General features: G+C 49.1%; 1 protein-coding gene across 2 annotated transcripts in view; it reads right to left on the bottom strand.

Annotated features, from left to right (window-relative positions):
- Window positions 1-2,592: 2,592 nt before the first annotated feature.
- LOC149429176 (acid-sensing ion channel 1C-like) overlaps window positions 2,593-12,989 on the bottom strand; it is a 29,508-nt gene continuing 19,111 nt past the window's right edge. The window contains exons 4-11 of one of the 2 annotated variants that reach the window (XM_089666647.1): window positions 12,824-12,974; window positions 12,672-12,737; window positions 9,819-9,972; window positions 8,793-8,884; window positions 7,654-7,733; window positions 7,497-7,568; window positions 4,490-4,542; window positions 2,593-2,776 (exon numbers count right to left, since the gene is read on the bottom strand). In XM_089666647.1, coding sequence (XP_089522773.1) covers window positions 2,698-2,776; window positions 4,490-4,542; window positions 7,497-7,568; window positions 7,654-7,733; window positions 8,793-8,884; window positions 9,819-9,972; window positions 12,672-12,737; window positions 12,824-12,974 — 747 coding nt within the window. In that variant the 3' untranslated portion in view covers window positions 2,593-2,697. The remainder of the gene's footprint in view (window positions 2,777-4,489; window positions 4,543-7,496; window positions 7,569-7,653; window positions 7,734-8,792; window positions 8,885-9,818; window positions 9,973-12,671; window positions 12,738-12,823; window positions 12,975-12,989) is intronic. The other variant, XM_089666648.1, reaches the window with a different exon arrangement.

Below are 12,989 nucleotides of genomic sequence, written 5' to 3'. Positions count from 1 at the left end.
ACATCAGAGGTAATATTGGAGGGGACTTCAGACGACATCAGACGGAACATTGGAGAGTACATCAGAGAGGACATGGCAGGGAACATCAGAGAGGAGATCAGAGTGGGCTTTGGAGGGGAGATCAGAGGACATCAGAAGGAACATCCAAGGGGAGTTCGGAGAGGACATCAGATATAATCGGAGAGAACATCCAATGGGACTTCAGAGAGTACTGTACATTGTAGCATGCATCAGTGGGGAGAACATTAGAGAAAACATGAGAGGGGGGCATCAGAGAGGCTATCAGAGGGGGGGACATAGGTGGGAACATTGAAAAGAACATCAGAGGCAAGATTAGAGAGTATATCAGAGAAAGGACATCGAAGAGGAAATCTGAGGAGACATCAGAGGGGACGTCAGAGAGGACAATGGAGGGAACATCGGAGAGTACATCAGAGGTAACATTGTAAGGGACTTCAGAGAGGACATCAGAGGGAACATCAGAGAGTATGTCAGAGAGGACATTGGAGGGAACATTAAAGGGGACTTTGTAGAAGACATCAGAGGATACATCGGAGGGAACTTTAGAGGGGACTTCAGAGATCAGAGGGGACTTTGGAAGGGAGATCAGATGAGACATCAGAGGGAACATCAAAGGGGAGTTAAGAGAGGGTAGCAGAGGGAAAATTTATGGAATATCCAAAGGGACGTTGTAGAGGACATCAGAGGATACATCGGAGGGAACTTTGGAGAGGAGATCACAGGGGACTTCAGAGAGCACATTGAAGGGAACATCAGATAGTACTTCAGAGGGAACATAAGAGGGGAATTCAGAGAGGAGATCAGAAGGGACTTTGGAGGGGAGATCAGAGAGGACATCAGAGGGAACATCCAAGGGGATTTTGGAGAGGACATTGGAGGGAAAATTGGAGGGAACATCCAAGGGGACTTCAGAGTGTGCATTAGAGGGGAGACCATTAGGGAGAACATTGGAGAAAACATCAGAGGGGGGCATCAGGGAGGATATCAGAGGGGGGGGGGGGACATAGGTGGGAACATTGAAAAGAATATCAGAGGTAATATTGGAGAGTGTATCAGAGAGGGGACATTAGAGAGGAAATTGAAGGAGACATCAGAGGGGACTTTAAAGAGAACATCAGAGAGGACAATGGAGGGAACAGAGGAGAGTAAAATAGAGGTGACATTGGAGGGAACATCGCAGAGTACATCAGAGGAGATTTCCGAGGAGACTCTGGAAGAAACATCCAAGGGGACATCAGAGGATACATTGGAGAGAACATCAGAGGGGATTTCGGAGAGGACATCAGAGGGGATTTCGGAGAGGACATCTGAGGGAACCTCAGAGAGGACATCAAAGGAAACACTGAAGAGCACACTGGAAAGGACATCAGAGGGAACATCGCAAAGTACATCAGAGGGGATTTCCGAGGAGACACTGGAGGGAACATCCAAGGGGACTTTGTAGAGGACATCAGAGTGGATTTCAGAGAGGACATCGGAGGGATTTCGGAGAGGACATCGGAGGGAACCTCAGAGAGGACATCAAAGGAAACACTGAAGAGCACACTGGAAAGGACATCAGAGGGGACATCAAAGAGAACATCAGAGGGGGCAATGGAGGGAACATTGCAGAGTATATCAGAGGAGATTTCTGAGGAGACACTGGAGGGAACATCCAAGGGGACTTTGTAGAGGACATCAGAGGGGATTTCAAATAGGACATCGGAGGGAACCTCGGAGAGGACATCAAAGGAAACACTGGAGAGCACACTGGAAAGGACATCAGAGGGGACATCAAAGAGAATGTTGTAGGAAACACTGGAGTGCACATCTGAGAGAACATGGGAGGGGGGCGCTGTTCTCCTGGCACAGATGGGAGAATGTTCTTCTACCCCAGGCCTGTAGACTGCTCTCAGGAAGAACTCAAACGGTGTGAGGCAGATGGTACCTCAGTGATCTCATCAGTTCCTTACAGCGATTGGCTGAGTGTTGGAGAATGTTCACGCCCATCTCTGTGTGTTTAAGTTTAATCTGCTTTTATTTTTCTTTCCCTGGTTCCCCCCTACCCTCTCATCAACATTATAATAAAAAACATTTTTAAATAAAGCTTTTCCATTTTCATTATATACCTTATTTTATATTCATTGATGTCATCACTGGGTCCCTGCGTTTCTCTATGCAATGCAGGTAGATCATGGCTGGTGGGAGGGGCTGGCTGGGTACTGTACATAGCTTCCTGAAAACATGACAGCATCCTGCCTCAGTACTCCTCTCAGGAACCATCAGTCCTGATGCAAGCAGTGGGAGGAGTTATGCAAATATCAAAATGTCTTGATGGGTGGAGTCAGGCTGGAGGAGTGGGCAGTCCCAGGCAGGCTACATTTGCATGCACCCAGGATAACGCCCACATGTGAGAGTGCACCGCCATGAATGGAAGAACTGAACCATGTTGGAGGATTGAAGGGTTTTGAACGTTTTGGTTTCTCGGGTTGCTATGAAACGAGAGATTCGTGTGGAATGATTGGCTTAGAATTTATTATAATAAAGAACAATGCAGAACAGGATGCGCTAAGCCCTCCCCCCCCCCCCCCCCCGCCCTGTAGATGTTCCGGAAGTTTCCTCGGCACCCAATCAGAAGAGATCAGATATATATGGAGGCGGGTCGTAGGTGTCAGCAGGCAAACTCCTTGATGGACCCTACAGGCGGGTGACGAGGTAAGAGGTGCGGTGAGCATCGAGTGCAGTATGGGCTGCCCCGCAGTGTATAGCGTGGATCCTACAGAGAGAAACAAGAGAAGGTGAGACTGGAAGGGTGGAGAGGTGAAGGAAGGGGGGGGGAGAGAAGGGGATGAGGGGGTAAAGGTGAGCACAGAAGGACATCCCAACACCCTAATCTGTTTCCCCCAATCACCATCTTCTAGGAGAGGTCACGGTCTACCCAGAACCCAGGATCTGCCCTCATCCCATGTATGGGGCCCAAAGGATCAAACTGATTCCTCTGTAATGATCATCAAATGGGAAGCCCAAAGCTAGAGCGGATCTGACTGGAGGGGCAGGACCTCCAGGGTGGATGTCACTGAAGGGCCAGGACCTCCGAGTCGGATCGGACTGGAAGGTCAGGATCTCTAGAATGGATCTGACAGGAGGGTCAGTACATCTGGGGTGGATCTTCTGGCTTGATCGCACAGAACTCAGCACCACATGATAGAGAGTAGGTGAGGAACCTGGCTCATACAGGCTCCTAAAAGGGTCAGTACGTCTGGGGTGGATCTGGTTGGAGGGTCCCTACCTCCAGGGTGGATCTGGCTGGAGGCTCCCTACCTCCAGGGTGGATCTGGCTGGAGGCTCCCTACCTCCAGGGTGGATCTGGCTGGAGGCTCCCTACCTCCAGGGTGGATCTGGCTGGAGGCTCCCTACCTCCAGGGTGGATCTGGCTGGAGGCTCCCTACCTCCAGGGTGGATCTGGCTGGAGGCTCCCTACCTCCAGGGTGGATCTGGCTGGAGGCTCCCTACCTCCAGGGTGGATCTGGCTGGAGGGTCCCTACCTCCAGGGTGGATCTGGCTGGAGGGTCCCTACCTCCAGGGTGGATCTGGCTGGAGGGTCCCTACCTCCAGGGTGGATCTGGCTGGAGGGTCCCTACCTCCAGGGTGGATCTGGCTGGAGGGTCCCTACCTCCAGGGTGGATCTGGCTGGAGGGTCCCTACCTCCAGGGTGGATCTGGCTGGAGGGTCCCTACCTCCAGGGTGGATCTGATTGGAGGGTCCCTACCTCCAGGGTGGATCTGATTGGAGGGTCCCTACCTCCAGGGTGGGTCTGATTGGAGAGTCCGTACCTCCAGGGTGGGTCTGGTTGGAGGGTCCGTACCTCCAGGGTGGATCTGGTTGGAGGGTCCGTACCTCCAGGGTGGGTCTGATTGGAGAGTCCGTACCTCCAGGGTGGGTCTGGTTGGAGGGTCCGTACCTCCAGGGTGGATCTGGTTGGAGGGTCCGTACCTCCAGGGTGGATCTGGTTGGAGGGTCCGTACCTCCAGGGTGGATCTGGTTGGAGGGTCCGTACCTCCAGGGTGGATCTGGTTGGAGGGTCCGTACCTCCAAGGTGGATCTTCTGACTCAGTCTTACAATACTCTACACCACGTGATGAAGAGCAGATGAGGAACCTGGATGGCACAGTCACCTAAGTCTTGCCAGGTTCTAACCATAAAAGGACCAAGGTAAGTGGTGGGATTCCATGTCTACCCTCTAGTGGCCAGCACTGTAGGTACCATAGAGGTAAGTACATGCTGAGCATAGAGATCCAGGGAATTAGTTCCATTAGAATCCACCACTCAGAAGACCCAGAACCAACACTGACACTGCCAGTCCGGGCCCTAACCCTGGAAGGAGATTTTCATTGGGAGTCGAGGCTGAGACCCCAGTCAGTGAGGAGGATAGTACATGACGGGAACCCTCCACCCATATCCATCACTTCTACACCCCCGCAGTAACTACCTGGGGTTATGAATGTGCCCCAGGGTGGGGCTGGACAAGACATCGGGGCTCCCCTGAAAGACAAAGAGAGGTGAGATGAGAGAGAGGCACCAGGTACCGGGGGGCTATGGACTTCATAACACCCCCAGCACACAACACAAGGATTCCACCCCCAACACACAGGTCCACCTGTTAGGGATCGCTCACGTTGCCAATGTCATACTGAGTTCCTGAGCCGATCTCCTCTTCCCACACAAATGATTGTCTAAGGTGACCTCCAGATATCAGACAAACTCCATATCATCCAGCTCTGTATTCAGCCAATGTTTCGGTTTTGAATGGAGTGTGTTGGGGGTTAGGACCTCTGTCAGGTTTAGATTTCTGTTACCCAACTCTGTTCTAGTGTCACCGAGACAGGAAGTGATGGAAAACCCTCCAATGGGGACACCTGACTAAGAGGGATGTTTCTTCTCACTTCCTGTGATCAGACCAGGACAGGAAGTGAAGGGAGATCTCCTTTAATGGGGCTCTGACAAGGACTCTGGCCATTCCTGAATGTCACACATCTATAGACACCCATACGATGAATCTCCAAGCTGGAGGGAGGGGCATCCTCTGAGCCAATCAGGTCATATTTTCGCTCGTCCAGAGAGAAGATCATCTCGAATGATGAGGACATTCTATTAGTACGGTGCCTGGGGGGAGGCCATATGTTCCTTCTCTATGTTCTCAAAGAGGGGAGAGGTTTAGATCTGGTGTGCTCCTTGATGGACACTTTCCGACGTATCAGCACCCCAATACCACTGACCAGGTGTGGTCACAATATCCACCCTGTCCCGTCCCATGAGGTGCCCAGTCAGAAAACCACCAGCCGAGTCCTTAGACACCAAACATGCCGGTAAAATCTGGGGGAGTTGGTAATGTTGGGGTCTTTTTATGGTGCGCTGGTTCTGGTAGGTGGACTGTGTCAGCAATAAATTCTATGTAGCCTAGACCATCGCTCTCAGGGTTCGAGGATTATGAAAATCCTACCCGAGCCAATGAGGTGATAAGCAGTGCCCTACCCCTCCCATCCATAGTCTGAGCTGGTTGGAGCAATCTGTGGGGTACAACGATGGAGCTCAACATCATATCTGGGGGGGGGTCCCATCAACATGGGGGATGGGCCATGGGTCCAAGTCGTCATTTTTCTGTTATCTTTTATCCTTCACTGTTTGCTGGCTGTAGGTCTCACGGTTTGCCCCTTTCTGGAACCGTTTCTTCGTGCTGCACCCCACCTCGGGGTATTCAATATCAAAATGAATAAGTCAGGTTTTGATTGCTCTAAAGCCATGGTTGTCGTCCTTATTGAGACCAGCCCCTGGGACATCCCTCCAAAACCTTCCATGCCCCAACCGTACAGAATAAAGTCCACACTCAAAAAGTACAAGCATGCAAAATGTATACTGATTGAGAGTCACTGTGGGGGATGGGGGTCCTGGTGGGGGTTAGGGGACTCTGTGGAAGACGTGGTAGGCCTGTAGGGGATGAGGTTTCTGGATGGAGCTTTTTGGAGATGGGGGGACCAGTCAAGAGGCTGGAGACTTTGCAGAGACTGACTGGCAAACTGCTGAGGGCTGGGGCACACTCGGGGACATTTTTGTAGGTACTATGGGGAGCTGGAGGCCCTGCAGTAGGCCAGAGGGCACCGTGGGAGGTTGGAGAGTACTGTGGAGGGTTGAGGGGGACTGCATTACACTATGGGAGGTTGGGGGATGTGCAGCAGGCCAAGGCTCCATGGTTCGGAACTGCTCTGATGAACACATATCTACAGAGGTTCTTCAGTGACTGCTGTGTTGTTCATGGTTGGTATGGAACTTGGAGTTCTTCTGATAATTTGCCAGCATGCTGGTTGAGTTGGATGACGGGAGATGGAATACAATATCTCACGCATTGCCTGTCCCTCTACTCTCTAAGTAACCCCTGTCCATGCTTTGGTGGCAGTATTGCCTGGATTAAGTCACTGAACCTCCTATTATAGGTTAGAGTTCCACATGAGGAGGAACCAGTCATCAAAAAAACTTCTCAGGCCAGGTTTTTTTTTTTTTTTTAAAGAGACATTTTTGAAAACAGTTGTCCCCTTTCTTGTTTTTCATTTTCTATATTGGAGGAATGCTTGGAGATTGATCGCTGCAGGCTATGAGAGATCAGTACGGCTGACAATATGAGGACCCAGTGCACTGCTAGGGAAGGAGGAGAAGAATGTACCATGGCGTGGAAGCCCAACAGTGGTGCTCCAGCTTACTGCATGGAACCGTGGGACCCTTCTGGTAGGCAAAAGTGCAAAGGGACGGGTTGTCTCTGAAAGCATCCCTGCAGCTTATGGGAACCGATGACCCCAATTTGAGCCTTTAGCTCGTTTTTCGGTTACATCAAGCTGAGAGACCACAGCCTGGAAATGGTCAGACTTCGCTATGATGTGGCATCCGGAGCCGGGCCTACACCCGGGGGAGACCTGGGATGGGGGTTGTCTGCAATTGTAATGAGCATGTTGGAGGCCGTTGTCCAGAGAGGATGAGGTACAGCCCACCAAGCTAATATGGGGTTGTTTTTTCGGGAGGAAATAGGAGGATCATCCTCAGAAATCAACCATTATGACGGGCAATTATTGTGAGAACTCCAAAGTGTAATATTCCGCCCATGCAGACACAAGTAGAGGCTGATAAACACCAACAGCTTGTGAGGAACCTTGCTCCTCACACCTCTCAGCAGACTCCATGGACCACACTATGCAATCCATACAGGATCAGCTGCTTACCAGTCTACATTAAATAGCTCCAGTAGAGGAAAGTGAGGTCAGTCATTTAGTTGTCCTGTCTAGAAAAGAGGTTCAGATCACAAGACGGCTGAACAGAACCGTATGAGGGACAGTCTACTATGACATATATATGTATCCGGACATGAGATTTGCACACAGCTGACACTCTAATAATTCATCACCGTCTCTGCCCGTCTCTCTCTTCTCACTACAAACGTCTTGTGTGATTACCAGATTGTCAAGTTCCCTGTTCTGGGACTTCTTCCTCTTCTGGAGATAGCCGAGCGCTTTATCCCGTAACACCTGGGAGAATATACGGATAGATGAGGCAATACGTACCCTAGGTTTGTCCCGGAATGTCGGGTCTTTGTTCTGTCATATTTCTCACCTCATACAGATAATCGAAGATCTCCAGGATGGTGAGGATACTGGCCCCGATGAATAGACCCATCTGACCTCCAATGTCACCTGGCAAACGACAACCACATCATTCTGTGGCCCAAAAAGGACTACACAATTTTGCCCAATGTTTCCTTAGGGGTCCAGCATCTCCCTGAAAGAGTGATGTGTCCCTAGGAGTTCAATGTGTTCCTAGGAGCCTAATATGTCTCTAGGAACCCAATGTGTTCCTATGAGCTTGAGTTGTCCCCGAGGAGCCCAATGTGTGCCTATGAGCTTGAGGTTTCCCCGAGGAGCCCAATGTGTGCCTATGAGCTTGAGGTTTCCCCGAGGAGCCCAATGTGTGCCTATGAGCTTGAGGTTTCCCCGAGGAGCCCAATGTCTGCCTATGAGCTTGAGGTGTCCAATGTCTGCCTATGAGCTTGAGGTGTCCAATGTCTGCCTATGAGCTTGAGGTGTCCAATGTCTGCCTATGAGCTTGAGGTGTCCAATGTCTGCCTATGAGCTTGAGGTGTCCAATGTCTGCCTATGAGCTTGAGGTGTCCAATGTCTGCCTATGAGCTTGAGGTGTCCAATGTCTGCCTATGAGCTTGAGGTGTCCAATGTCTGCCTATGAGCTTGAGGTGTCCAATGTCTGCCTATGAGCTTGAGGTGTCCAATGTCTGCCTATGAGCTTGAGGTGTCCAATGTCTGCCTATGAGCTTGAGGTGTCCAATGTCTGCCTATGAGCTTGAGGTGTCCAATGTCTGCCTATGAGCTTGAGGTGTCCAATGTCTGCCTATGAGCTTGAGGTGTCCAATGTCTGCCTATGAGCTTGAGGTGTCCAATGTCTGCCTATGAGCTTGAGGTGTCCCTGATGAGCCCAATGTGTCCCTGAGAAGCCTGATGTGCGAACCCCCACCCTTCCCAAGTTGTGTCACAAACAAACAATCTCTCCAACTGCACAGTTCCGTCCTATTTCCCAATACAAATGGATTTGGCGTGTTGTATATCGTATACAGGATCCAGGACAGATTCTGAGATGAGATGACATATCTATGCTCTGGGAAGATCACTACCCCACACATACCCAATAGATCACATTTATACAAGGGTTGAAATATTCCTGTTTAAAAGGAGAACTCTTACCCAGCAGTCCAGCCAGCTCATACGCCTTCTTTTGTTCAATCGTTTCAAAGTTCAGAGCTTCAAAGAAAATATCCAAAACGAGAACGTTCTCCCTGAGGACAAGAGGGACAATCTGCTGAACCTACAGACAGCTGTCAGCACCTTGTCAGATTCAACCAACCTCAGTCATCTGTTTGTGGACAGCTGGACGCTCAGACAAGGTCCAACCAACCTCAGTCATCTGTTTGTGGGCAATTGGACGCTCAGACAAGGTCCAACCAATCTCAGGCATCTGTTCATCCCTCACTTGAAACAAATAGTGATTGGTCAAATTGTTCTGATCTGTACAAAGGCCACCCCCCCAATGAGCCCCATATGACTGCCCCACAGACATGAGATTGTTGGCTGAATGGATGGTAAGCCAATTCCCATTAAAAGTAAAACGGTTTCATCATGTTAGGTGGAAAACAGAGGCATGCATTTCCAAACACAAAATTCCTCAATATACAGCAGCCGAGATTTTGGGTCGGTAAAAAGTTCACATTAGTTCAGTGGGACCGTGAGTGGTCCTCAAACCCATGCCTGACCCAATCCAAATCTCCTCCCTAATGGACATTTTTGTATATAAGGGAGAGAGTCTGGTGGGACTGGTAGACAGTCCAGTATGTGGGGCATTCTAGGACTGGCACATAGAGAGATGAAGTCATTATTTTAATTGTCCTTCAAGGATTTCCAGGTCCTAATTCTGTCTGTGAATTCCAGTTATTTGGGAAATCCCCAGACAGAGGCCACTTGTGTGATGGCTTTGATGAAGAGCCGTCCCTAAACAAGGCTGGGACATTTCACACAACTGACCATTGTTCTCCCATCTCAGTGAAGAGAGAAGTATCTAACATTATTCATATGGGATTGGAGGAAGATCTACAGCTGACATCAAGATGCACCTCTATGTCTGGGGCCATCTTTGAGTGTACATCTCTTGTATGTCAGAACATTAAGGACCCGTCTGATCCGGTCATAGTCTGAATGAAGTGAAAAGAAACTCACGCAATGTACTGTTCGGTCTTGTTGTATTTTTTTGCCAGATATACGGAGGAGGCTTTACTGGGGATCTTCACCATAGATAACTCCTTACCATAGCGGACCATCTTACACGGAGTCTCACAGGGACACGCAGACTCACCATCTCCCCTATCCTGGTCTGGATGTAAAAAGGAGATATAACTGATCAGTAATCTAGAAAACTCCTCCAACTACCAGAGCCCATCCAAATAATGAAACCTATTGGACTACCAAAATCAGTCAGTCTTCCAAAATGGGTCCAATTACCAAAACCTGTCTACAAAAATAGTCCATCTACCAGAACCCATCCACTTACCAAACCCATCTGGCCATCAACGTCCGTCTTCCAAAATCAGTCTATCTACCAAACCCTATCCATCTGTCAAAATTAGTTCCAACTACCAAAACCAATCTGACAATCAAAATCCATCCACAAACATCTGTCTATCTATAGAAACCCACCCAACGTCAAGAATCCATATGACCACCAAAATCAACTCATCTAGCAAAATCAGTCCGTCTACCAAAACCTGTGCATGCACCAAAACTAGTCCACCTCCCAAGATCCAGTCATCTACCAAAACCAGACTGACTACCAAAACCTGTCCATCTGTCAAAATCATCCAACTACCAAAACCAAATCTGACCACCAAAATCCATCAATCAAAACTCATCCATCCACAAAAATCTGTCCATCTACTAATCTGAGTCCATCTACCAAAACCCACCCAATTTCAAGGATCCACATGACCACCCAAATCAAACCAACTACTAAAACCTGTCTGACTATCAAAAGAAGCCCATCTACCACAATCTTCCACCATCGAAACCCATCTGATCACCAAAGCCATCTAACTACCGGAGCCTATCTCACAACCAGTATTAGTCCATCTAACAAAATCTATCCATCTAAAACTCAGAAGTCCATGAAAATCAGTCCATCTACAAAAACCCATCTGACAACCACATTTCTGTCCACCTACAAAAATCCTACCTACAAAATCCCACCTGACAGCCAAAACTCTGTCCACCTACAAAATCCCACCTGACAGCCAAAACTCTGCCCACCTACAAAGTCCCACCTGACAGCCAAATATCTGTCCACCTACAAAGTCCCACCTGACAACCAAAACTCTGTCCACCTACAAAGTCCCACCTGACAACCAAAACTCTGTCCACCTACAAAGTCCCACCTGACAACCAAAACTCTGTCCACCTACAAAGTCCCACCTGACAGCCAAAACTCTGTCCACCTACAAAGTCCCACCTGACAGCCAAAACTCTGTCCACCTACAAAGTCCCACCTGACAACCAAAACTCTGTCCACCTACAAAGTCCCACCTGACAGCCAAAACTCTATCCACCTACAAAAACCCACTCAACCAACAAACCTCGTCTATCCACAAACATATGTTCATTTATCAAAACTCACCCAACTACCAAACCTCATCCATCCACAAAAATCTGTCCATAAACAAACTCATCCATCTAGAAAAAAACTCATCTGACTACCAAATCTTTCTATGTACCACAACCTTTCCATCTATTAAAACTAGTTCATCTACCAAAAAAAAAAAGTCTCAAAAATGTTTTTGGAAATATTAAAAATCCATCTACTATCAAATCCTGCACATCAACACAAAGCCATCTCCCCCGTATTGAGGAGGCAAGTCTGTGGTGACTACAGGCAGGTCTACACCCATGCCACCCAGGAGGACAAGGTTTATTGGTCAGGGAGATAAAAGGTCTTCGTGAGGACAGCCAGGTCTACACCCCATGCCACCCAGGAGGATACTTTGTATTGATCAGGGAGATGAAGGTCTTTGTGAGGACAGCCAGGTCTACACCCATTCCACCCAGAAGGACAATTTGTATTGGTCAGGGAGATGAAGGTCTTCATGAGGATAGCCAGGTCTATACCTATGCCACCCAGAAGGACAATTTGTATTAGTCAGGGAGATGAAGGTCTTCGTGAAGATAGCCAGGTCTACAAACATGCCACCCAGAAGGACAAATTTGTATTGGTCAGGGAGATGAATGTCTTCGTGAGGACAGCCAGGTCTACACCCATGCCACCCAGGAGGATACTTTGTATTGATCAGGGAGATGAAGGTCTTTGTGAGGACAGCCAGGTCTACACCCATTCCACCCAGAAGGACAATTTGTATTGGTCAGGGAGATGAAGGTCTTCATGAGGATAGCCAGGTCTATACCCATGCCACCCAGAAGGACAATTTGTATTAGTCAGGGAGATGAAGGTCTTCGTGAAGATAGCCAGGTCTACAAACATGCCACCCAGAAGGACAAATTTGTATTGGTCAGGGAGATGAATGTCTTCGTGAGGACAGCCAGGTCTACACCCATGCCACCCAGAAGGACAATTTGTATTAGTCAGGGAGATGAAGGTCTTCGTGAAGATAGCCAGGTCTACAAACATGCCACCCAGAAGGACAAATTTGTATTGGTCAGGGAGATGAATGTCTTCGTGAGGACAGCCAGGTCTACACCCATGCCACCCAGAAGGACAATTTGTATTAGTCAGGGAGATGAAGGTCTTCGTGAGGACAGCCATGTCTACACCCATGCCACCCAGAAGGACAATTTGTATTGGTCAGGGAGATGAAGGTCTTCGTGAGGACAGCCAGGTCTACACCCATGCCACCCAGAAGGACAATTTGTTAGTCAGGGAGATGAAGGTCTTTGTGAGGACATCCAGGTCTACAAACATGCCACCCAGAAGGACAATATTTATTGATCAGGGAGATGAAGTTCTTCCTCCATTCTCAGGGAATAATGATGGCCTTCGTCTTTCTTCCTCAGGGTGATGGCGGTACCCACCTATTTCCTGTAGATATTGGTTAGCACAATACAAGTACTGCTCGGGGTCGCAGACCGTCTCGTTTCCTGCAGAGAAGGAAAGAGGTCAGGAATCAGAGGGAAACGCTTCCCTGGTCACCCCAATACGCCCCAGACAACACCCATCCTCTCACCTGGCATGTGAACCATGCGGCATTTGCACTTTTCCAGGATGTAGCGGGTCTCGCAGTCGATGCGGCAGGCCGTTATGCTATAGCTGGGGAAGTAGGGCGACTTGAACGGCGTGTTCTTACAGTCCCCCCATGGAGGAGGCAGATACGTCAGCTGAGGCACAATCAG

The sequence above is a fragment of the Staurois parvus genome, unplaced genomic scaffold (genome assembly GCF_062004578.1).
Source record: "Staurois parvus isolate SC_StPar_1 unplaced genomic scaffold, SC_StPar_1.0 ptg002757l, whole genome shotgun sequence".
NCBI lineage: Eukaryota > Metazoa > Chordata > Amphibia > Anura > Ranidae > Staurois > Staurois parvus.
The sequence above is the reverse complement of the archived record's forward strand: the minus strand, read 5'-3'. Positions and strand labels throughout refer to the sequence as shown.